General features: G+C 42.7%; 1 protein-coding gene across 4 annotated transcripts in view; it reads right to left on the bottom strand.

Moving 5' to 3' along the window:
* Positions 1–1,740: 1,740 nt before the first annotated feature.
* The window catches only part of LOC143933929 (MOB kinase activator 2-like), a 90,527-nt gene continuing 65,862 nt past the window's right edge, over positions 1,741–26,405 (bottom strand). For all 4 annotated transcript variants that reach the window (XM_077457085.1, XM_077457088.1, XM_077457086.1 and 1 more), the window contains 2 exons: positions 5,204–5,328; positions 1,741–2,722 (listed from right to left, as the gene is read on the bottom strand). In XM_077457085.1, the coding sequence (XP_077313211.1) occupies positions 2,445–2,722; positions 5,204–5,328 (403 nt within the window). In that variant the 3' untranslated portion in view covers positions 1,741–2,444. The remainder of the gene's footprint in view (positions 2,723–5,203; positions 5,329–26,405) is intronic.

The following is a 26,405-nucleotide window of genomic DNA, read 5'->3' as shown; positions in this document are numbered from 1 at the left end:
TACTTGATCCTATGATCAGTAAGAAAACCTCCAGCAGCAATTCAGGAAGCACGCTGGATGCAGGGCAGCCCAGCAGCTCAACAGCATACTAGGCAATTCCTTGTGATTGGTCTATTCTCATGACCCAGTAAGCCAGTGGATTGTCAACTGTAAAGCTCTCCATCTCTGTTTTCGCCTCTAGATAATCGTCCACCATGAGATGCCGATGTTGTCGATGGGATGTGGAAGGTGACAGCCCTGGGCGGCGAGGACTAAATAAAATTCATAAATACATCACTTAGGCGGCTGCCTTCTCTCCCGCTCCTCTCTTAACCAACAGAAGCCTCAAAACTAAGTTTTCGATAAACTCCTACTTAGGGTGTCCTCAAGAGATTTCATCTTCTGCACTCTTTGGGGACAAGATGAGTTCTGAGACTCTCACCTTATAACGCTGGTCAAGGAGGGTTGCCAACCGACAGTGATCCTTTCACTTTATGCCATGTATTCTTGGGTCCTTCCACAGGCTTTGAAACATGAGGGAGCCTATGCACCACAAATTTGCAGAGGCATGAAAAGCAGACTCCTCTGGGTCAATGAGGATTACAGAATCTGGAACTGCCTCCTCCTAGCCACGTACTATTCCCAAGGGCTCTGGGGATGGAAAACCATATCTTACTGTTTGCATATGTCTTCCTCTGCTTCAGTGCCTCTGAAACTGCCAGAATCCTCCTCCTCTCTCTACTCTTGTGTGTTCTGTGACATATGAACAATGGTGTCTGCATAAAGTGGGTCCCTTGAGAGTAAAGGAAGTCCTCCTCTTTGTCCCACTGCTCTGCCTCGAGTGCCCTGTCCATAATGCCACTCAGAGTTTGCTCCAGCTGGAACACAACAGGGATTGTGTCACTGATGCATGCATTGTCACAGCTCACCATACTTGCAGCCTCCTCAAATGGTGAGAGTATAGTGCATGCATCCTTTATGCGCACCCATTGACGCCGTGAAAAAAAGCCAAGCCGGCCTGAGCCTGTCGGTGTGCCATACTCACACAGGTACTCGATGATGGCCCTCTGCTGCATGGGCAGCCGCTGCAGCATTGCCAAAGTCGAGTTGCACCTTGCAGGCATGTCACAAATCAGGCGGTTTAAGGGCAGGTGGAATTTCTGCTGAATTTCAGCAAACCGTGCACTCGCTGTGTATGATCATCCAAAATGATACACACTCTTCTGGCCTGCTTTAGTAGATCTTCCAACCCTGGGTACCTATTTAGGAAACCGCTGCACAACCTAATTGAGGATATGTGCTAGACATGTACATCATACCCCTACCCATTCACCCCAAAAGTGTAATGGATCAAAGTCACATTTTTCTTTCTTAGCCAAGCTAATATCCTGCCCTGGGAACCAGACATTTTTCCCTGCTTGTCATCTCCGGCACTGGTCCCCTCACCATCCTTGTAAGTTCACATGGGGGTGAAGAGAAATAGACTGGCTACTGGAAGTGTTGCCATCAATAGGAGATGTGCACATCACCCCAAGAAGGACCCCAGAAAGAAAGCAGACAAAAAAAAAAAAAAAAAAAAAAAGGATCAAAGGATGTGAACGTGACTTCAGTTATTTAAAATGGGCATTTGGATTTTTTTTTTTTATACCAACCGTTAGTTGGGAGTGGGAGGGGAATTGCTAACATGCTGGAGGCAATGAATGCAGCTTACATGAAACAGTTTGAATTTAAAGAGTAATATTTCTTTTCCTTGCAACTAGCCCCTGGTCTATTGTTTTATTAACAAAGAAAAATATATACATCTTAAAAGAAAAACATTTAAATCCATTTTTAACTTAAATGAATAAATTACAAAAAAGTTAAGTGCGTTATTTTTTTTAAAGTAACATGTCACCAAAATAAATATATACATAACTGCAGACTACAACCATATCTTTAAAAATATGGAATTGAGATAATTAAAATAGACCCAGTAAAAAAATAAAAATAAACAAAGATAAAAACAAAAAAAAGTGCCCTTTCTGGAGACTCTGACCTTTGCAATATAAAACGTGCAGTCAATTTTTGTTATCCAGTGACCAAATGTTAAATAGCGCCCTGTCAACCATGAAAAGCAGCCAGTTTTAACCATTTTCTGCAAAGTAATACATAAAAAAGAAATAGTCCCTGTTGGCCATCTTTTATGTAACTTCAAACTGCTTCTGACAGGTATATTTGCTGTTCCCATGTAAAGCACTTTGGTGGCTTATGTAGGTTTTCTTTCCTGAGCAAACTCCATTTTATGAGCTGTTGTAATATTCATCTCCCAGAAATTTGTGGGCTCCGCCGTCCTTTAGATTGGCAAATAGAATCTGTGCTGGAGGTGCAACACCAAGCAGGAGATTACAAAAGAATGTTTTTTTCCCCGGTTATGATTTTGCTATATATTTGAAGAGGCAGTATACATGGAAAACCAAGGATCTGGTTCATGTGTTCCGAGAATGGCTTCCAGAAGTTTTGGGACAAGGGCTGGAATTTATTAAGGCTGTGGTTAAGTCTTCACTCAAGGCCATTTCTTTGGAGTCGAGAAGGTGGAACTCTGCACAGAAAAGCAGAAGGTGAAGGTAGAGCGTGTTCAGATGGGGATGTAGTTCAAGATTCACTACAGTTTTAAAGTGACAGGTGTAGATGTGGCCCAGAAGGTGGAAGAGGAATCGGAATGTCTTCTGAATGGCTGGTTTAAAGGACTTTGAGAAGTCTTTACCTGAACAAAAAAAAAAAAAAAGACAAAACACATCATTGTTACAAAATACATCAAAACATTTTAAAAATGCAGACTTTTTTCAGAGCAAACACTTAATCAAATCTGAGTTATTGGCTTACACACCTTGTTTCAACAGATGTACAACTGCAAAAATGTTGTAGCTGTGAGCCAACAAGCTCAGGGTTCTGTTACTTTAATATAGAAACTTTTCTTTAACTAGTATTCCTTAGGTTAGACACTGGTCAGATGCATGCCATATCATAACCATCTGCAATTTTATTAAACCATTTAAAACAATATGCTTTAAAAAAATACTAATGTATACTGCCTGTATGAAAAGATATTCACCACTTATACATTAAACATAAAAAAAAGAAAACCATTGTAAACAGAATATTGGTTCCAGAGTGCTTGATGTACTGTACATATGTGGCTTACTGTATCTTGACTTGCTCAAATTTACTTAGCAGTAGAGGCTTAAATATCCATTTCACCCGAAGCCATAATACATATAAAATGCTGTACCCCCAGCCCCTTAGTTTACCCAACTGGGGGAGAGGAACACCTTGTTCAATTATGAACTCCCTCCTGGCTACTGGGAAACACACACTGTTGTAGCTGGACATAGCTGCTAAGAACAACGTACCAAGTTATGTGTATCTTTACACCCTCTAGTGGAGATTTTAAGGCATTACAATGTTTTTCATATAGAAGAAAAAAGGCATAAGGTGGACTTTTTACAGTTCCTAAGCTTCTTCCCTTACCTTTTCCTCGCTGCAGGATACTGCTGAAAACAGACAGATCCAAACTTCACAGATCACAGCGGGCAGCGTTAGTAAACCTTTAAATACTGTGTCCCTATAATAGGGGTTCCACTCCTTTGAACCTGTATAGCACCCCGCAGGAACAACTTTAGGTAATGTAGCATGACCAAAAAGAGTCCTGGTTCCTGGGATCCAGCCCTCAAAAGAGAGAGGCTTACAGGCAAAACCACGTTTTTCTATGCAAGGCCCGGGTACCGTCTTGTGGTCTCCGTGGCTTGGATGGATCTGGTCTATGGTGGAATTTAAATCCAGCATGGATCCCTCCTGGAACTCCTCAGAGCACATTTTTGTCATGACCAACACCTTAGACACTGGCAAAAAAACAGAGGTACTCCTGGAAGGAGGAGGGGTTATATAGGGGACTGAACTTCCTGTATTGGGTATGCCAGTGTCCATCACCTGAAGGTGGCCCATAACCCATTAAGTTATTACTTAGGTTCTGTGTCCCATGATGTATGATAAAGAAAATAAAAATTTCTTGACTCAGCAAAGCTGGAGAGGGACATCCTATCTTAAGATAAATTGAGGTAGCATAGCAGGTGGGTGCAATGGTCACTAAAGGCAACTGGTCTTTGGGGTCATGAGGAGAAGATATACATATAACTGCTGTCAAAACAGCACAACCATGCAAGTGACCTCACTTTACTCCACTGCAGTTAAGCAATACACTTTAGTCACCAACTGAGTAAATATTACATAATAATGTTACTGTGTTACATGGGATCAGAAGGGGAATGGTCTTTAAGTGTGTTAAGAACTGGGTATCATCACTCATGAGTGTCTTTTCTACTGTATTGTAAAAAGTCAATATAAAGAGATTCAGGCATGAATATAAACAGTACTTACTTACAAATACAATACATTATTCTGAACACAAAATTGTAAAAAATTATTATTTAGGGAATTCAAGCATTTGTAAAAAGGCTCAAATGTTTTTTTTTTTTAAATAACAAACATGTCATACCTGCTCTGTGCAATGGTTTTGCACAGAGCAGCCCCAATTCTCCTCTTCTCGGGACCCCCCTGGCACTTATAGCCTGTGCCCCCATAGCAAGCTGCCAAGGGGGCATGTGATAGAAATGTCCACCTAGCCACACTTGTGCGTGCCGATTCCTGAGCCGCCTCTCTGTGTCTATGAGACACACAGAGCATGGCGTGGCCCCCCCCCCCCCCCTCACTAGCTGTGATTGACGGAGGAAGGAGAGACCCAGGAGAGCGTCTGCTCTTGTACACATCACTGGATCGGGCACAGGTCAGTATAAGGGGGGGGGGGGGGTAGGGGGGTCACTGCACACTGAAGGTTTTATTTGACTTCAGGCATGCTATGCCTGAATGTAAAAAAAACCTTCATATTTCTTCTTTAAAGCTGAAAGTGGTTCTAAAGGCTGAACATTTTGTGACATGCACCCTCTTAATTCTTTTGCCACCATTTGTCATGGAAAAAGTTATTAGAGCAAAGACAAGCAGCTGTCATGACGCAGCCGTCTCCTTCCTTGCTATGTTACCGGACAGCTAAAGATGGGAGAGTGAAGATGGGCACCCAGTCTAACCTTTAAAATGAATCTTAGGAACCACCTAGGCGCATGAGACAAAGTACTATATGATTATAGAGAAGCAACTCCCCCCAGGTTCTTTAAGGGACAGAAGCTTAACTTACAGTGTTTAGTAGGAACCAAATCCTCATCGGTCAGAATTTTTTGGATGATGCTGGCAGCATAATCTGCATATTGTGGTCCAGAGCATTTTCTCTTGCGTCCTTTTTCATCTGTCCACTGGATCTGCCTGCAAAGAAAAAAAAAAAAAAGAAGAAGGAATTTAGCTCTTGGCAAACACTGTAGTATTATATGGCATTTAAAATGTTTACAAAATACAAAACTTGTTTATTGGTTTAGGATAGAATGGGAAAGGTTAAACTGTCCTGTCATGTTTTTATTGATCCATTATCTGTCCTGGTGACCACCTGCACTGCAATAGAAGGCGATAGGAAATCCCACATTTTAGCGTTGTCATGATTGCAAAACATGAAGGAGAATCCTTCCAATGGGGACAAATGTTCTAATGACTATGATGGCAATTCTCCCCACTTTGGGAGATTACCACTCGCTTTCTGTTATGTCTCCAAGACAGAAAGTAAAAGGGACATCCCTCCAGCATGACAAATACTTCACTCCTGCTGATCTGGTGGTGCCGATCTGTATACTCTGTTCTGTGATTCCGGGGCTGTATACTCCTAACACTATGGGTAGAAGCAAGTGGAATACAGGGGACGGAGTGGGTGGATTCTATAAGGGTGGTGCTTATGGGAAGTGAGAGGGGTCAAAAAGGAAAGGCGGGGTCTGGCAACCCCCCCATCCTAAAACTTCACCAGCCGCCACTAACATCAACAGGCATAAAAACACATTTAACCACTTAAAGGACCGCTGCATGGCAATGTACGTCGGTGCAATGGCACCGACAGGCACAAGCACGTACATGTACGTGCTCGCCTTCCAGCGGTGGGGGGTCCGATCGGACCCCCTCCCGCTGGATTGCGGCGGTCCATTTCGCTGCAGGAGCAATCCGGGATGAGGGGATGGCCGTTGGTTTCTGGCCATCCCCTCTCGATCGCTCCTGGCAAATGAGAAGCTTCCCCCGCTGTGTATAGTAAACACAGGCAGGGAGGAAGTGATGTCATTCTCCTCGGGGCGGTCTTTTTGACCGGACTACAAGGAGAACACAGAAAGTAAGTGTGCACCAACACTGCACTGACATGTAGGTACACATAGGCACACAAATCCCCCCGATCACCCCCCCAGTCACAGTGTCACTGATTGCAGTGATCATTTATTTACTGATCACTGCATTTAGTGTCAGTTGTGACAGTAAAAACTGTCATGGCAGTTAGTGTTAGGTCCAGGGTAGCCCCCTACCCCCCCAATAAAGGTTTAACCCCCTGATTGCCCCTAGAGTTAACCCTTTCACCCCCTTTTACCAGTGTCACATAAGCCCCATACACACACTATCAGATTTTCTGCTGATTTCTTCCATCAGATTTACCAAAACCATATAATGAGGTCAAACCTTAGGAGTTTCAATGTGTATGCAATCAGGCAGGCCCTTGCACTACATGGTTTTGGTAAATCTGAAGAAAAAAAATCAGCAGAAAATCTGATAGTGTGTATGGGACTTAAGCGATCGTTTTTCTGATCGCTGCAATCAGTGACACTGGTGCCGCTAAGTAGCTAGTTATTTTTTTAGGTTCACCGCCAGGTTTTTATAGCGCTAGGTACCCCCATATACTACCCAATAATGGTTTTAACCCCCTGATTGCCCCTAGTTAACCCTTTCACCAGCGATCACTGTATAAGTGCCGCTGGTGACGCTGGTTAGCCAGTTAGTTATTTAGGTTCCCCGTCAGGTTTTTATATAGCTCCAGGGACCCCCATATACTACCTAATAAAAATTTGAACCCCCTGATTGCCCCTAGTTAACCCTTTCACCAGTGATCACCGTATAAGTGTTACGGGTGACTCTGGTTAGTTAGTTTGCTTTTTATAGCATCAGGGCACCCACCATTTATTACCCAATAAAGGTTTAACCCCCTGATCACCTGGCGGGTGATATCAATTAGGTTTTAGGGACAGGGTCTGCCTCGCCCCAGGCAGCGCTAGGTTAGTGCCAGTACCGCTAACACCCACACGCAAAGCATAAACCTCCCGTAGTGGTATAGAATCTGAACAGATCAATATCTGAGCTAATCAGATCTATACTAGCGTCCCCAGCAGTTTATGGTTCCAAAAAACGCATTGTTAGCGGGATCAGCCCAGATACCTGCTAGCACCTGCGTTTTGCCCCTCCGCCCAGCCTACCCAAGTGCAGTATCGATCGATCACTGTCACTTACAAAACACTAAACACATAACTGCAGCGTTCGCAGAGTCAGGCCTGATCCCTGCGATCGCTAACAGTTTTTTTTGGTAGCGTTTTATATTTAAATCCGGAAGGCAGTGCTTGGTTTTCGGGGTCCCGTACGTGGCTAGGCTCCCAAAAAGTCCCCCACATGTGGTATCATCGTAGTCGGGAGAAGCAGCAGAATTTATTTTGGGGTGTCATTTCTCTTATGCCCATAGCATGTGTGAGCAATATATAATTTAGTGACAACTTTGTGCAAAAAAAAAAAAAAAAAAATTGTAATGTTCCTGCAACTTGTGGCAAAATATAAAATATTTCATGGACGCAACATGCCTCTCAGTAAATAGCTTGGGTTGTCTACTTTCCAAAATGGGGTCATGGGGGGGGGGGGGGGGGTTTGTGTTATTTTGGCATTTTATGGCCTTCGAAACTGATAGGTAGTGAGGAGTGAAATCAAAAATTTGCCCCCTTAGAAATCCTGAAGGCAGTGATTGGCTTTCGGGGTGCCGTACGCGGCTAGACTCCCAAAAAGTCCCACATATGTGATATCCCCGTACTCAGGAGAAGCAGCAGAATATATTTTGGGGTGCAATTCCACATATAACTATGGCATGTGTGAGCAATATATCATTTAGTGACAACTTTTTGTAAACTTTTTTTTTTTTCATTATTCAATCACTTGGGACAAAGAAAAATAAAAATTCAATGGGCTCAACATGCCCCTCAGCAATTTCCTTGGGGTGTCTACTTTCCAAAATGGGGTCATTTGGGGGGGGGGGGGGGGGGGGTTGTACTGCCCTGCCATTTTAGCACCTCAAGAAATGAGATAGGCATTCATAAATTAAAAGCTATGTAAATTCCAGAAAATGTACTCTAGTATGTAGACGCTATAACTTTTGCGCAAACCAATAAATATACGCTTATTGACATTTTTTTTTACTAAAGACATGTGGCTGAATAAATTTTGCCATAAATGTATGACTAAAATTGAGTTTATTCAATTTTTCTTATAACAAAAAGTAGAAAAAAATTTTCCTCTAAATTTCTGATCTTTTTCCATTTATATCGCAAAAAATAAAAAATCGCAGAGGCAATCAAATACCATCAAAAGAAAGCTCTATTTGTGGGAAGAAAAGGACGCAAATTTCGTTTGGGTACAACATTGCATGACCGCGCAATTACCAGTTAAAGCAGTGCAGTGCGAAATTGTAAAAAGACATCTGGTCCTTAGGCTGACAATTGGTCCAGGGCTGAAGTGGTTAAAATGCTTTTTCAATGCACACTTTTTTTTAGATGCACGTTATGGGATAAAAGAGCCCAGTCCCTTTCCTTCATTCATGTTCAGCTGCCATTCTGCCTCCTCTTTCCCTCACAGTAAGTAGTCTCCTATACCTCTGCTTCATGACAAGATTACCGTTCTCTCTCCACCTATGAGCTGTAAAGGGGAAGCCCACTTGGCAAAATAAAGTGTTCAGCTATATCATCTGAATCAGCAGTAATGCATACCAATGTGTGTTGAAGCCAAAAACATTTAGCCTAAATTAACCCATTCATGAACAGGCAAACATTTGCTAGTCTATCTTTCAGCCCATTAAACAAAGGATTTCATACCACTAACAGATGGAAAGGCTAAATTGAGCATAAGTTGCGTGTCAAAGACCACTTCAATTCCGAGCAAAGCAAAGCAGCAGGTGCTGGGGGAGCCAATTATATGTCCCTCAGGCCAGCATCAGCTGTTTTTTTTTTTGTTTTCAGGTTACCTGGCAACTTCAAGACAACAAAGCAGAATTTGCACAGCTCTTTGACAAGTGTAACATTGGATTTCCCAAACACTAGCCACAAGGAGACCATGGGGGTTATTTACGAAAGGAAAATCCACTTTGCACTGCGAGAGCACTTGGAAGTAAAGTCGCTGTAGATCCGAAGGGGACATGCAAGGGAAATAAAAAACAGCATTTTAGCTTACACATGATTGGATGATAAAATCAGCAAAGCTTCTACTCATTTCAGATCTACCCCTTAGATTTAGGGCAACTGCACTTCAAAGTGGATTTGCCTTTCCGAAATAACTCCCCATGTGTCAAACGGTCTTGTACAATGTTTGAGAACCAGAAATGCACTACTTAAATTGGTTCTTTTTAAGGGAGTGAGATCGCCGGGTTTTAAACAGCACTTTTTGGCAATACCTGAAATTGTCATTGCCAGAAAGTGCTGGTCTGCAATGGCTGCACATATTTGCAATGGCTAGAACATGTTTCCTGATGTTGACTGTAGACTGTGCCTGCAAAAGGTGCATCGATACTGCTACTTGTGGTCTACCTGAAGCTCATGCGACAGGGTGGAAACTGTTGGGAGCCCTTTTCAAGGCAACATTTACATATACTCCAATGGCTGCTGGTGCTCAACATTTTTTTGAGGGGCGCTGTGCAAATAAACTGAAAAAAACAACCCACAATTGCTGCCTCACCGTGCCATCAAATGTGGCCTCTGTGCCCCATCATATGTGGCCTCTGTGAACCACCCGCCCGCCTAGCTCATACCCCATCCTGGTGGTGGTTCAGGCAGTGGGTGACGGCGGTAAGCTGTGGGACATGCAGCGGGTCAGGCTGCGGCTCCTGTATCCTCCATGGTTCCCGTGCATCTCTTCTGTTGTTCCGCTAGGTGTCCAATAGGGATGCCTGTGCATTCAGCCAATCGGGTGACGGGTATTAGACCCGTGCTTCCTGATTGGTGGAGAGGCAGCTCAGTGTTAGAAAAGCAAATATTCATTTGCTTTTCTAACACACTTGGGTGGGCTCCGAGCACAATGCTCTGTGCTTCGAGTCCACCTTTTTTGTAGCCTATTAGAGCCTAATCAGGTGTTTAAAAAAACAACCCTGCAACGGTTATTCAGGTGCCCGGCATCCGAAAAGGGGGTGGCTACAGCGGCCGGGAATAGATTTACGCTATGCATGAATCTATCCATTTTACAAACAGGGGGTGGCATGACAGAGGGGGCGCACCGCCACTGATATACTCCGATATTTGCACCCCCCCCCCCTCAAAGTATTCCAATGAGAATACATGCATGTGATTTCTATGGAATATAGTGAAGTAAAGCTGCAAGTAAATATTTTACTTCAGGAGAGTTTTATTCCCCTATGCTACATTGCAACCCACACAAGAAAAAAAAAAAAATTGTTTGCGGAAATTGTTAGCATAACATAAGGATAAGATCAGCTTGGCCTGGCGAGGAGTCAGATGAACACAACAGACTTTTGCAATGCAGTAATTTATGGGACTATAACGCTTACACAGTAAATACAGGGGTTGTTCTCATCATCCAACAAGTTAGATTTTTATTTTTTTTACCCCCCCCCCTTATGTTTGGGAGGGGGCAGAGATTTGAAAAAAATAAAATGGTTATAAACTCAAAAAGATTGTTTTACTTTAACGAATTATCTGCCTGGTAGTAAAAGAAAAACCTTGGAACACCTGTTCCCATCGCCCCCCTCCCTAAACACTTACCAGAGTAGAGCTGGGCGATTTTCTTAAAAAAAACAAAAAAAACAAACACAGTGATTCACAATTCGAAATCAAGGTTTTTTTTTTTAGGGACACCGTGCCAGTCCTGAGGAGCTGCGGGCAGGAGTTTTTAGGCGAGGCCACGGCTTCGGCTAGTCCGTGAGGCTGGACGCCGGGCCCCCCCCTAAAAATTCTTGCCGCAGCACCTCAGGACCGGTGCGGTGGTGGAAAAAAAAAAAAAAAGCGATTTGCTTAAATTTTGAATCGATTTGACCTCTCAACTCGATTCAAGATTTAAACCAATTTTTTACCCAGCCCTATACCAGAGCCCTCTCTTGATCCAGCAATGTCCCCGGCTGCAGCGCTACACTCTACTGGTCTCACAAGAGACTCTCAGAGCAGCATGAGCCATTGGCCCCTGCTGCTGAGGGGGGACATATATACATAGATGCATAGTTAGTCTGGTTGGAAAAAGAAGTCCATCTAGTTCAACCAATAAAAATAAATACATAAAATCATATAAATTTATAAAACTAAACAGTAAAGTTAGCTCATTTTTTTCATCCAAAAGTTTTGATTACCTGTATTTAATATATAGGTTTTTTTTAATCTAAATTATACATACAAGTAAACTGATTGGAGGTTTATTTTGTTTAATAAATGTTTAAATGTAAGAAATTTTCTGTATCACTTATTAAGGCTGCTTTCACACTGGAGCGGGCAGGTATTGATGGTAAAATTCTGCTAGTTTTAGTGGCGCTTTACCGTCATTTTAGCGGTGCTATTCGGCTGTTAGTGGGGCGCTTATAACCCAGCTAGCTGCCGAGGAGGAGGTTAAATGCGCCCGTGAAGCACTGCTGCCAAATCGCCTTGCATGCGCTTCGGCAGTGGTGCCCATTCATATCAATGGGCAGGAGTGGTGGGGGAGCAGTGTACACCATTCCAAAGTTGCTGCTTATAGGACTTTTTTTATTTTATTTTATTTAACATCCTGCCAGCACATTGCCTCAGCGTGAAAGCACTCTGTCTTTCACACAGACTGCAGAGGAGCCGTTTTGCAGGCACTTTACAGGTGCTATTTTTAGCCCAAAAGTGCCTGAAAAACGCCCCTGCGTGAAAGGTGTTTGTTAGATTTTATGAGATGAAGGGGGAGAAAAAAAAAAAAAAAAAAAAAAAAAACACACCACGTAACATATCGTCCCATAAAACAAAAAACGGCATCATATAGCACCGTGATTTCTAAATATCGGCATCGGCCAGAGAAAAACCCATATCGGTCGACCTCTAGTTGGTATCCAGTTATATTATGTACATTTAAGAAAGAATGCAGGTCTTTTTAAAAGCAATCTACTGAGCTGGCCAGAACCATCTCTGGAGGGAGGCTATTGCACATTTTCACAGCTCTTACTGTGAAGAAACCTTTCCGTATTTGGATATTAAATCTCTTTTCTGCTAGACATAAAGCGTGTCCCCTTGTTCCCTGTGATGATCTTAAAGTGAATAACTCAACACCAAGTTCACTTTATGGACCCCTTATGTATTTGTACATGTTGATCACATCTCCCCTTAATCTCCTCTTCTTAAAGAGAATAAATTCAGTTCCTCTAATCATTCCTCATAGCGGAGCTCCTCCATGCCTTTTATCAGTGTGGTTGGTCTCCAGTTTCCCAACATCCTTTTAGTGAACTGGGGCCTAAAACTGAACTGCATATTCCAGATGAGGTCTTAATAATGAAAACTGAGCACCTATGGATGCAAACAGCCCGGTGCTGAAGTGCACCCACATGGGTGCCCCCTCAGCACATGGCTTGCTGAGGGGGCACTCAGAAGAGAGGAGGCATAGAGAGCAGTAAAAGGAAAGAACACAAACATCCAAAGCTGCTGGAAGAGAGGAGTGCCAAAGAGACTTTGCAGTACTCGGCATTACTGTAATGGAGGAGAGGCAAGTATATAGCATGTTCTATTTAAAGTAGTTGTAAACCCTTACAACACACTTTGACCTACAGGTAAGCCTAGATTAAGGCTTACCTGTAGGTCCAAGAAATATCTCCTAAACCTACACAGTTTAGGAGATATTTGCCGAAAGACAGGCACCGCTGTCTACGGCGCATGCGCCGCAGACAGAGGCGCACAGGCGCACTGAGCGTGCCGCGGTCAACTGCGATATCCCGCAAGTGGCGGCTCCCGTGCATAGTAGTCCATTATGCTTTACCTTTGCAGGGAATGAAAGAGGAAGTAAACTCATCAGGGTTTACTTCTTCTTTAAGAGGATTGCTACAGTTAATTGTAAAGACCTGACAGAGTCTCTAAGAAAAATGCAGATTATGTTCTCCATTGCCTGCCTGTATTTAAGTTCTGGCAACTTAAGAGTGCCATGAGCTCCTAAGAGGTTAGCATGACACAACATTCCTCAATACAGCTCAAGGCAAGGAAATACTTGCAGCAGAGTAAACTATGCATGTGCCAACAGGGCAGCCATCAGGGATTTTTGTGCCCCTTACACAGCTTTAGGCCTGGGCAGGCCACCCCTCCACCACACCCAGACCACCAACATTCCCCAGGGCTTGCCCACGGGCCAGCCTGCCAAATCTGCACACCGGCCACCTCACCTGTGTGCAGCCCCCCCCCCCAATCCTGTATATGTGTCAGCCCCCCCCCCCCCTTACACCTGTGATAGTTATATATATTTTATAATGCCCCTCGCATACACAGAGTGCTGTGCTTTGCGGGGGGGGGGGGGCAAAAAAATAAAAAATAAAATAAAAGCACCCACACCCTCCTCCGGCACGCAGTCAACAACGGTGCTCGGCGACAGTGCTGCTCCATTTGCCAGAGAACTCGGCAGTGGCGCTGTGATAGAAGAGAGGAGAGCTGCGTGCTGTCTGTGTATTCACCCCGCTCGCCCCCCTCCCCTTTCTCCTATCAGCCGTAGAGAGAGCGGCTCTAATCGGGGATGCTCTGACCTCCCTTCACTCTGTTTCTGCTGCTCGTATGTGTGTCAGCAGAGACACCATGTCCTAGGAGAGGTGAGAGTGATCTGTGGACACAGCCAAGTCAACACCCTGTGCACAGACATCCAATATCATTGTCACCCTCCTTCTCAGACTGGGCTCTCCTCTACACCTCCCCTCACTTGAACAGTTAACTGTCATCTGTGCCTGCCCCATGCAGAGTGTGTTACCTTCCTGTGTGGCGGGTGCCCCTACACCCCCTGCACTCACCTATGTGCTTACTTCTCCAACCCAAGCCTCACACAGCCACCAGAGACAACCCAAAACAGCTACGAGAGACCCCACATAGCCACCAGGGGCTCCGAATAGCCACATGAGAAGGAAGGGTGGGACAATTTTAGATAGTGGGTGGTGTCCCATTTTAATCTTGCCTAGGGCAGCACAAAACCAACATATATCACTGCATACACAAACCTGTAAACACACAAGGCTCTGGCCCTTCTCTGTACACAAACAGCCCCCAAGCCTTGTGAAGAAGATCTTCTTACCTGGTCCCAGCCCAGTTTCACAAAGTTGACGTGTTGCTGAGAAGCAAAGAACAGATCACATGAAGGGTGCACATACACAGTAGCCAGGAGGTGTCGGTAAAGAGCTCAATGTCTGAGCTCAGTGACACGAGAACAGCAGAAGCTGTGAAATAGTTTCTGTATTGCACAGCACGGCCCTCCTCCAACCGCCCTGCTTTCTTCTGGTCCGGGTGGGCCCCTTGGGCCCCCTACACTTGTGATAGCAGTACCCCCCTGATGGCGACCCTGTGTACCAATTGCCAACTCAGCTATTGTCCAACTTCGGAATAGTCCATCCACATCAATGTGCAGAGTGGACACCATAGAAAAAGGGAGGTACAGAAATCTCTCATAACAATGCTAGAGAAAAAGAGCAAAGAACCCCTTTAAAACATCTAATGTTTATTCAGTGTTTTGGCACAAAAATTACTAGTCTGAGAAGCAAAATGCATTTACTGTCAATTTTGTAGCTCCCCTCCGACTGCTTTTGGTGGATCCCTCCCATTGGAGCAAATTGGACCATGTGGTAGGAGTTTTTTTGTCTTGCTCTATCAGCTGTGGGTAAGGATGAGCCGAACACCCCCCTGTTCAGTTTGCACCAGAACCTGCGAACAGGCCTAAACTTCGTGTGAACTTTACAACCCTATTAAAAAGTCTATGGGACTCAAATGTTCAAAATATAAAGTACTAATTTTAAAGGTTAATATGCAAGTTACTGTCCTAAAAAGTTTTTGGGGACCTGGGTCCTGCCCCATGGGGACATGGATCAATGCAAAAGTTTTAAAAACGGACGTTTTTTCAGGAGCAGTGATTTTAATAATGATTAAAGTGAAACAATAAAAGTGTAATATTCCTTTAAATTTTGTACCTGGGGGGTGTCCATAGTATGCCTGTGAAGGGGCGCATGTTTCCCATGCTTAGAACTGTCCCTACACAAAGTGTCATTTCGCAAGGAAAAAAAAGTCTTTTAAAATCACTTTGAATTGTTGGCCCCGTAATACAGAGAACACTCAATGAGTATGGGTGACCCCGCCCCCTCTGATGTAACCAGGTTTCCGTTACATCAGAGTGGGGCGGGGTCACCCATACGTCATTGGGAAACCCCTGGCTTCCCTCGCTAGCGTCAGAGGGGCGGGGTCAGGTGATGGGTGGCCTCGCCCTCCTAATATAAGAAACGTCAGCGCTGGGATCCCCGCAGTGTCTCCTCAGTGGAGACAGAAGATGGATGGATGGACTGCGCTGGACTGAAAATCTTCCGTCGCTGGATCAGATCAGCCATCGCTGGACCCCGGAGACATGATAATCCATCGCTGGATAGCAAGAGTGGATTACCACAGCTGTAATCTTTTTTTTTTTTTTTTTTTTTTTAAATAAGGAATTTTTCAAAAGTGTGTGTCTTATTTAACCATTTTCTACACTTTCTTTGTGAAATGGTAGGGGTACCCCCTTACCATTTCAAACGGGGGGGCTGGGATCTGAGGGTCCCCTTGTTAAAGGGGGCTTCCAGATTCGGATAAGCCACCCACCGACCCCCACAACCACCGGCCAGGGTTTTGGGGATGAGGCCCTTGTCCCCATCAACATGGGGACATGGTGCTTTGAGGGGTCACAGACCCCCAAAGCATTCTCCCAATGTTGAGGGCATGTGGCCTGGTATGGTTCGGGGGGGGGGCGCTCTCTCGTCCCCCTCTCTTTTCCTGCGGAATGACACTTTGTGCAGGGACAGTTCTAAGCACGGGAAACATGCGCCCCTTCACAGGCATACTATAGACACCCCCCAGGTACCACATTTAAAGGAATATTACATTATTAAAATCACTGCTCCTGAAAAATGTCAATTTTTAAAACTTTTTGTTGCATTGATCCATGTCCCCTGGGGCAGGACCCAGGTCCCCAAATACTTTTTAGGACAGTAACTTGCATATTGGCCTTTAAAATTAGCACTTTAGATTTCTCCCATAGACTTGTACAGGGTGTTCCGGCTTTTTGAATTTGCTGCGAACAGCCCAAATTGTTCACTGTTCGCTGAACAGGCGAACAGGCAATGTTCGAGTCCAACACGAGTTTGACTCGAACTCGAAGCTCATCCCTAGCTGTGGGTATATGGAGGCTTCCTATAAATTTTTTCTGTTGACTGAGCTTGATTAAACTTTAGTGTCTTTTTATAGCCTGACTTACTATGCAACAACATCCTAGACATTTCACCTCACAAATCATCATGGCGAGTTTTGTTTTCCTATCAATAGAATAAATTCCATAAGTGGGCCTGTCCCTTTTTACAGGACTTCCTGCTACCATGACTTTTAACAGCAAGCCAAGCCCAGTGTTTAATAAGCAGGAAGAAAACACTTTCAGACTGTGCAACAGGTCACCAACAGCCTATATATGCTTATCACAATGTGTGTGCCTCTCCTCGCTCTAAAATTTATAATATATATATATATATATATATATATATATATATATATATATATATATATATATATATATATATATATATATATATACACACACACACATATACACATACACACACACAAATGTCTAAATCAGGCCCAAAGTGTGAATATTTTGTGTGGCCACCATTATTTTCCAGCACTGCCTTAACCCTCTTGGGCATGGAGTTCACCAGAGCTTCACAGGTTGCCACTGGAGTCCTCTTCCACTCCTCCATGACGACATCATGGAGCAGGTGGATGCTAGAGACATTGCACTCCTCCACCTTCTGTTTTAAGGATGCCCCACAGATGCTCAAATAGGGTTTAGGTCTGGAGAAATGCTTAGCCAGTCCATCAGTTTTACCCTCAGCTTCTGTCCGAGAGTCCCTCGGCCACCTGGCAGCTGCCGCAGCTGTCAATGTCAGTTAGGAGGGGGAGGGGGGGGGGGGGCACAAGCCGGGCCATGTCTCAGGGTCTGAATGGATACAGGGAGCTGCAGCTCAGTTGCCCCCAAAGCAGGCGACGACATGGAAGGGCCAGGAGCAGCGAAGAGGGACCCGAGAAGGAGGATCCAGGCTGCCCTGTGCAAATCCACTGCAAGAGAGCAGGCAAGTATAACCTGTTTGTTATTAAAAAAAAAAAAAAAATCAAACACACAACACACACGAGACTTTACAACCACTTTAAAGTGGTTGTAAACGCTTACATATACCCATTAAAATGACTGGCCTTAAGTGATACACAGATGAAACAAATCCTCCAACATAAGTTGTACCTGTTTATCTGTGTTTTCTTTTCTCTTTTTTTGGCCAATTCAGTACATATATAACAAACATTCATTGTAAAAAAATCCATGAAAGTTCCTTTATTACCAAATGGCTACTTGCCCCACATGAACATATCAGGTTTTGGCCTGAATGAAAACTGACAGCAGAAGAATTGAAGTATAAATCTAACTGGTTGCTGTGCAGCATTACAGGCAATTCTAATACAAGACAGCAAAAAGTTCCCACATATCAAAATACCAAAATCATTCAATTTTACAGCACTTCCACTGACCTACCATAAGTTGATATTTATCAAGAAGCCCCCCGCTGCACTACTGTATTCTGCCAGTTGGGGGGGGGGGGCATTTCTGGCTGGCAGTTTACAATGGTTACGGATAGTGGCTATAGCCGGTGGCAGTAACCATATGTCGAAAAATCTGACAAGCTGGCTGTACCCAAGTTCCTGCTGAACCAGTCGAGATTTGAACAGGCTTTACTCCTGTTGCTGTAGAAGTGCCTCATGTCTGCTGCAAAGGATTCTCAAAGCACTCTAAAAGAGAGCACGACTAACAAAAAAATTGCTTTAAACTTCAGACCAAAGCCCTAAACGTTGAACAAAACCCCCCTGTATTAACAATCCAGTGCTAGTACAGCGATCTCCCCGGCTGAGCTATTGTGTTCTGATAAGGGGGATGGTCCCCCCCCCCCCCCCCCCCACACCAGAACACTCTGGTCAGGCTGATCAGGAGCCGGTTGGCAGACCTTATTCGGTCATACACCTTTGACAGACCATATGGCCGGTCTGTTGGACCAGCTGCACTACACACGGGCCAAATGTGGGCCAGTTTCTATTGAAGTGCCCATGTGTACTAGGCTTAAGCCATCTTAAACTAATTTCCACAGGCAAGTATTGATTTGGTCAAAGATGTATACCCCCATATTATAACCAAGCAGGGTTATAAATTACAAATATGCAATTATAATTAGTGATCTTGGCACTTTGTTATGTTTGGTGTCTAAGAATCCATAACTATGACATGCATATCCATGCAAAAAGGCCTAAATTATTAAATATTCTCTGGTAACCCAAGAGATATCCCATGTTACCAAGATTTATCCCAAATCTCTATAAGCAACTAAGACCTTGCAGTCCTTATTAAAAAACTGTGTGCTGCGAGTTATGCAACACTTGGAATTTTGATAAGTAAATATGAATCAAAATTCCGTTTGAACCTTCACACCTTAGTCCATGCAGGTTACAGCCTTTTTGTCTGCTGGAAATGTTGGCAAAAGCTGTGGCCAAAAGTGCGCTACCATTAGCACATCTTAAATACTAGCCAAGTTTTTGCTGCACCATTAGTCTGTGCAGTGCTTTACAGAATAAAGGGAGACTACACCATTACAATACAAGACAGGAGGGCCCAGCTCATAAGAGCTTACAAACTTGAGGAAGGGCCAAGCGATACAAAAATTAATACATTTGATGGAAGCAGTAAAAATTACAGTGTTTAGGAGGGAGCGGGGAAAAACTTCCTTAAAGATTTTTTTCTTTTCATGGACTGTCTAAAGACAGAGTAGAAGGGATGAAGTCAGACAAATTGAGGTAGAGATCCAAAAATATAGGAGAAGCTCTGGAGAAGTCCTAGAGGCGACAATTACAGGGGGGTGACAAGGTGGCTCGAGAGCAGGAGGAGCGGCAAGGACAGTTCGAGTGATACTTTCGAGACAAGGTTGGCAATGTAGCTGGAGAAAGTTGTGGATGTTTGAATGAAGGAAAGCCACTTTTTTGTACGGTAGTGTTAAACTTTGTATGATCACAATTGATGCATAACTATGTTTTAACTTATTCATGGCTAGTGACCATGAAACCATGATCATAATAAAGACCAACCCAATATGTGCAAAACACTATACATTCACTTTAAATTTAAAGTGGAAGTCCGATTAAAACCCAACTAAGCTTAAACCTGCTACCATCCCCATTCTAAGCCCTATACTAACTAGGAAAGATGTGTATACTTACCTAATCTAGGGGCATTTCGGTCCAGTCATGTATCTGCCCAGCAGCCAGCTTATGGATAGAGCTCAACTGCTACAGAGCCTGGGTAGTGACCTCACCCATTGACTTACTATGGGGCATCCGTTATCCGCTGTCCTGCCTCCCCCTTGAGGCTAGAACCGACCATGTGACCAGACTAGAGTGCCCTTAGGTAGGTATAAGCCTTTTTCCTTTAAAGGATAGTTAGTAAAGGGCTAATAAAAAGGTGCAGGAGCAGGTTTAAGCTTTGCTTGTTTTTATCGGACTTCCACTTTAACATAATGAAAAAAGTCAACATGTAGCCTTCATAATGGCTGCAACAGGCTGGTTGAACTGGTAATACAGATAGAAAGACCTCATAAACCAGTGTCCTTAAAACAATAAAAGCTGTGTGTGTGCTCCAATTTTGTGGCATCTGCAGAAAACCGAATATCAGTTTGTATGTGGCTTAATTTTTAAAGATATCTGCATTAGCTACAGAGAAATGGGATTCTTCGTAACTACACGGTTAATGTTCCTTGTTTACCTTTCACAGTATTACATTAACTTACTGGTGCAGAACAATCACTTCAACATAACAGCATGTTAATGATTGACCAATCCTGGAGGTCACTGTCAGAATCAGAACAGACTGCAGCTTTTACAGACTCAAGCAAAACACGTGACCATACAGGTGTAAACACAATATTTAATAATTATAATATATATATATATATATAATAATTGATATGCAATCAACCATATTCCACAGGGTCATAGTCAGAAAACCAGTGAAAACCATGTGATTCTCAAGCTACCTTTATTTACAATGCACCTAAAAGCATTGACTTTCAAAACGGTTTATGTGCTGTAGATGGAGGGCAATGACTACTGTATCTACCTGGCATGTGAATAATATTAAAGCATATGTAAAGCCAAAACTTATTTTTATTTTTTAAGTAGGGGAGAGTTAAAGAATTGTTAGTTTGTTTGCCATCTGTTTCTCATGAAGCTCTCACTTTAGGTCCTGAGTTTGGAGTTTGCATGTTCTCCCTGTGCCTGCGTGGGTTTCCTCCGGGTACTCTGGTTTTCTCCCACAATCCAAAGACATACAGGTAGGTTAATTGGCTTCTGTCCAAAATTGGCCCTGGTATATGAATGGGGACCTTGGATTGTGGGCTCCTTGAGGGTAGGGACCCATGAGAGTGTGCAATGTACAGGGATAGGGACAATTGTAGACACTCACTGAGGTTGAACTGGATGGACTGGTGTCTTTATTCAACCTTACTAACTATGAAACTAACTACTATATATCTCCTCTTAGACAGTTGTCACAGTGAGATGTGTCCCTATTGGAAGACTTTCCCCTTTATTTCTGTTTACTTTAATAGCCAGGGACACTGGTGATCAGGACAATTAGAGTTTTGTTGCATGTCCGTGTTTCACTCTAACAGTGGTTCTAACCCTTTACCATTCCAACTAAAGCTTAGAAAAAAAAGAAAATGTTGCCTTTAAGTTAAACTTTAAAAGCAGGAAGAGCAGTATGTATATGAAAAAAGTAAATATGGCAGCCCACGTTCATTAAGAATTACAATTTAGAAAAAAGGTTTCCACAGAATTAAAAACCAAAAAAGGTAAAATGTGCATTCCACAATGGGTGACTAATAACATTGTCAAAAATGGAATAGACTGTAAAAAAAAAAAAAAAAGAAGAAAAAAATGCTGCGATTATATAAAAACTGTGTGCTTAGCAACTCCTATTCACAAAACACCATGGCAACTTCCTGCCTTCCAAATGCAAGGCAACAAGATTTTATAGAACTCAGTCTGCACCCGACTACCCTGGTTTAGTGACATGGATATGATACTACTAAAAAGGCAATAACAATGTAGTAATTTTTCTTAAAAACAGAAGTATATTTTATCAGACACCATCCCTGCATTATAGAGGGGGAGGAGGAAGGAGGGAAGGAGGTGCATGATGTCATAAGCCTAGGCTTTTTTACCAGAGAAGAAACAGGAAGTGGGGTGTATAAAAGGTACTTACTGGCAGAAAAAAATGTTTTACTGTCCAAAGTTAAAAAAAACAAGTGCAGAAGATTTGATAGATGGAAAGTTTAAAAAAAAAAATATATATATATATATATATATATATATATATATATTTTTTTTTAGATTGTAAGCTCCAACGAGCAGGGCCCTCTGATTCCTCTTGTACCAAATTGTAACTGTTGTGTCTGCCCTCTGTGTAACTGTAATGTCTGCCCTCATGTTGTAAAGCACTGCACGCAAACTGTTGGCACTATATAAAACCTGTATAATAATAATAATAATAATAATAATAATAATAATAATAATAATAACCGAAGGTCCGCTTTAAAAGGGCATTAGACTTTACCACTGGTCGTCAATGTTAGGGGGCACTGCACTTCACCACTGACCACCAATGTAAGGCCGCGTACACACGGGCGGACTGTCTGGCCAACTAAGTCCGTCAGACAATCCGACAGACAGTCCGTCCTACTTTTGAATGAACGGACTTGACCACACACGATGAACAGACAGTCCGCTGAAAGCTTGCGCGATGACGTGTACAGCACGTACGACGGGACTAGAAATACGACGTCCAATACACTGCAATGCAACCTTCGGCCGTGTAAATCCTTTCTGAGCATGCGCCATACTTAGTCCGTCCAACTTGCCTACTCACGAGCGGACTGTCCGCTGAAACCAAAGTTGGGCGGACTGTATTCCGGAAGTTCCGAAAGACTTAGTCCGCCAGACTGTCCGCTGAAAAAGTCAGCTGAAGCCCACACACGAGCGGACTGTCCGCTGAAACACGTTTCAGCGGACTAAGTTGGACAGACAGTCCGCCCGTGTGTACGCGGCCTAAGGGATTGCTACACTGACCACTTGCACAGTACATATCATGGATAACTCCAAAGAGTGCCGTGGCCAGGAGTATATGCTGTATATATATTACATACTGCTGTATATCATATAGTCTAACTGGTTGTATGTGTAAGCTGTGCTGTACATTACATACCTCTGACCAAGTGTTTACTGTGTTTAGCACACACACAGTGAGTAAGCACTTGTTCTATTTAACTATGCCCCTTCAAGCTATACCCACTGTTGAATCTGATGTGCAACATGCACAATTTGCCAACATCGCTCTAAGGGCACCCAAGAGTGCTCTAGTCCTTTCACAATCCTAGCAACACCTATGTTACCTATGTTACTGACAACATTCTAATTCCTGTCTGCCGGATTATGCACACATTCCAGTGGAAACAGTATATAAAAAAAATATATATATATACCAGGGTGTAATTTTATGAAAGATTGTTTCTTGTGGTGTGTTGGAAGTGAATAAGAAGTAACGTTATATATCTAAGGTTCTACAGCATTTGTTGGTACAGCCGAACTCAGCCATGTTGATGTTTGCATGACACATGTTTAGAATGTGTAGAGGAATGTGGCAGAATCTGCATATCAAAGGAGTTACCTTCAGCCCAACTGGTGCACACAAGCTTCAAAGAGATTGATGACAAAGACGGCCCAGGGCACATCAGATGGGACTGGCCACAAAGCCAAGTATGGCAATATTAGGAGGGCTGTCATGTGAACACTGATTGGTCCAAACCAAATGGGACTGGCAGTAGGGTGTGGTATGGCTGAGGTATGTTTGACAAAAAGGTTTGCGACCATGAGGTCTCTCTCTGTCCCTCTTTATTCCATCATGAGGTGTGGCTGCGAAGGTCGGATAAGTATGGCTTAGATTGCACTGTGATTGTATGCTATGTATTATTGTAACTTCTATTGATACCTTGTGCACGCTGTATTATTTCCATGGGAAATAAAGATTTAATTGACCTTAGACCGTGTATTGATTTCATAGCCAAGGGTGATAGCATTGTGGTATTAACAATAACATGTGCTGGGCGTAATAGATTGATAGATTAGCTGAACTATAGGGACTAGACAAAGGAATACATAACTGATAATAATAAGACTAGATTGAATTGATCAGTTACTTCATTTGGCACCCCAGAAGGCGTGTAAAACATATTTTTACACAGAATCCACAAAAATCTAAGGTATTTTTGTTTGAGTCCCTGTAAGCACAGATGCTCAAAGCCACCCAGAACTGGAAGTCATCTTTAGTGTGGACAAGATTAGCGCTGGCTCGCGAATTCTGAAACCACGCTTGGATGAGCAGGAAAATTCTGTGAGATATTTCACTGGTATAAACGCACGCGTAAAACCTGGTGAGAATTGTGACTGATATATATATATATATATGTACATTATTGTTGTGTTTGCTGCAGAAACTGTAACCAGAGGGCAAATTGGCGCACTGGCGAGATAAGGGACTGATCATCCCTGGTTATGTGATATAACCGCAGATTGACAGGATAAATCATACAATTTTGAGGGAAAAGTGGAAATATCCCAATGTCCCAATAGAAATTCCCTATGACCTGCTATCGGGTAGAAGGACATTGAATAAGAGTGTGTTCTCCTACAGAAATTCGTGGGTAAACGGATTTGTATTTGTTGTTTGTTGTTGTTGTTTTTTGTATTTGGAGGGGGACTACAGGTCAAAGCTAGCTTCTAAACAGCTTCCTCTATGTCTTTGTGTGCTTGGTATCTGATTGTTTAGTGTATTGCTAATGCACAGTGTTGGTTAGAGAGTGGCAGGAATTACCATACATCTTTGAGAAAAAAGTGGGGGAAGTATAGGTTTTTATTTCTACACACGTGAGAGTGAAATAGCTCTGGTCCAATAGAAGACCAAGGCATTGATGAAGAGTGTGCCTTGTGTCTTATATGCTGTAGAACCACAAGTCACTGGAAATTTAAACGGTTCGTATTTTTTTTTTTTCTTTTTTGTTGTCCATTTGTTATCTGATTTCTTTTGTCTAAGCAAGATTGCTCAACCAGTTGGTGTGGATAGGCTAATTAGCATATCAATGGAAGCCATTGAAGGTTTCGTTAGCAAGCATGGTGGGATTAGATTTCAAATTACTCACAAAGGTAAATTAACATATCAGTTTAATGAACTTTTAAAACAATGTGATACACATAACAGTCGCATATTTAATAAATCAAAAAAAGGCAGGAAACAGAGAATGGCCAATGCCTTATGCATGTTAATGAGAATGAAAGAAATTGCAGAACAAAAAGAATTAGAATGGTTTGCTGATAGAGAAAAAGTGATGGAACAGGTAAGTGATATATCAATCAGGATTGAAAAGGCTGATGCGGATGCTTGTAGTCGGATTAAACAATTAGTGGCTGAGAAATGTGTATTGCAACAGAGATTAGATGAATTAGAACAAACGTGTAAATTAAGAGAAAGTTGTATTGCCTCTTTGAATCAAAGGGAGGCTGAGAATTTGCAGGTTATCACAAGGCTTAAGGCACAAGCAGCCATAATGGAATTATCCTCCAAGTGTGCAATAGTGGAGGTACCCTCCACACATGCTCAGTGTATAGAAAAGCCAGAAGTGAAATATGAAGAAAACCCGTATGCTATTATCACTGCAAATGATAGTAATGTGATGGGAATCGATGTGGAAGAAGCAAATAAAGGTGGGATAACTGCACTTGAAATTGACTCAGGAGTTGACACTTCGGATGACTCCTCAGACAACGAAAGTGTAAAGTCTGTGCATTCCAATCGCAGTAATATTATCCAGCAATGTGGGTTTCCAGCGCCATATGCTAAAAAAATGGCCTATGCAGGGAAACCAGAACTAAAATGTTTTTTGTGTAAAAGGGGGGGTCACACTTCAAAATATTGTCGGGCGGCGAATAATGATATCGAAAGGAAATTATACCCGAAAACGACCCCAAGGCATCATGTGTGTTATTCAGCCAGGTGGGGTAGCCATCCACAGCACGGAACCAATAGTAATCAAACCCATTTCCCGTGTAAAACGCAAATGCGGGGTCTAGAAACTAAAAAGCAATATGTAGGACAGTTGTGTAGAGTCAAAATGGAGATAGACGCATGGTTACTCAAATATAGCACTGGGGGAAACAATGTTAGCAGAACTTAGTGAGCTGCAAGCATGGTAAGAATATTCTGGTCAATGTTTCCCGGCTATGAAAAAGGTTTGATGTAAGTTTCAGGTTCAGAATATGATAGAGGACCTGGATATAGATATACATTTTTTTTTGTTTTGTACTTTTAGGGATAAACCCCTGAATTGGTATTGTGGTTTTTCTTTTGTGTGGTTAAAAGATGTTTCTGTTATGAGTTTTTTAATCTTGTGTTTCTTTACTCTTCTCTTATTGTCAGTCTTTGTAAACTTTTCCTGAGTATCCAATACTGCTGATTAACATAAGAATTGTGTGTAATCACTTGTGTGTTCCTTTTTCCAGAGACCAGGAAGAAGTTAAACTGATTCGTATACGGACATTTGCATTTGTTTGCAGGTCTCTCAAAGTAACAACAGTGGTAAAATATAGCAGAACATGGGTTAGGTTATTGTAAATGCATAATCGATTATCACATGGTACCATGAGCTCATTAGTTAGTAATTGTTTGCAAACAATGAAAAATAATAGTACTAAAAAGAGTTACAAATGAAGTTAAAATGTTGTGATGATACATATGCTTTGTTTTGTTTTTGTTTTCCCCATTAACTAATTGTATTTCAGATTGGAATAAGCACTCTTTGCAGGAGAAAAGTCCATGGATGTTGTTAACTAAAA

Source organism: Lithobates pipiens, unplaced genomic scaffold, assembly GCF_037356315.1.
Source record: "Lithobates pipiens isolate NorthernLeopardFrog02 unplaced genomic scaffold, aLitPip1_a1.2 Scaffold_27, whole genome shotgun sequence".
Taxonomy (NCBI): Eukaryota; Metazoa; Chordata; class Amphibia; order Anura; family Ranidae; genus Lithobates; species Lithobates pipiens.
The sequence above is the reverse complement of the archived record's forward strand: the minus strand, read 5'-3'. Positions and strand labels throughout refer to the sequence as shown.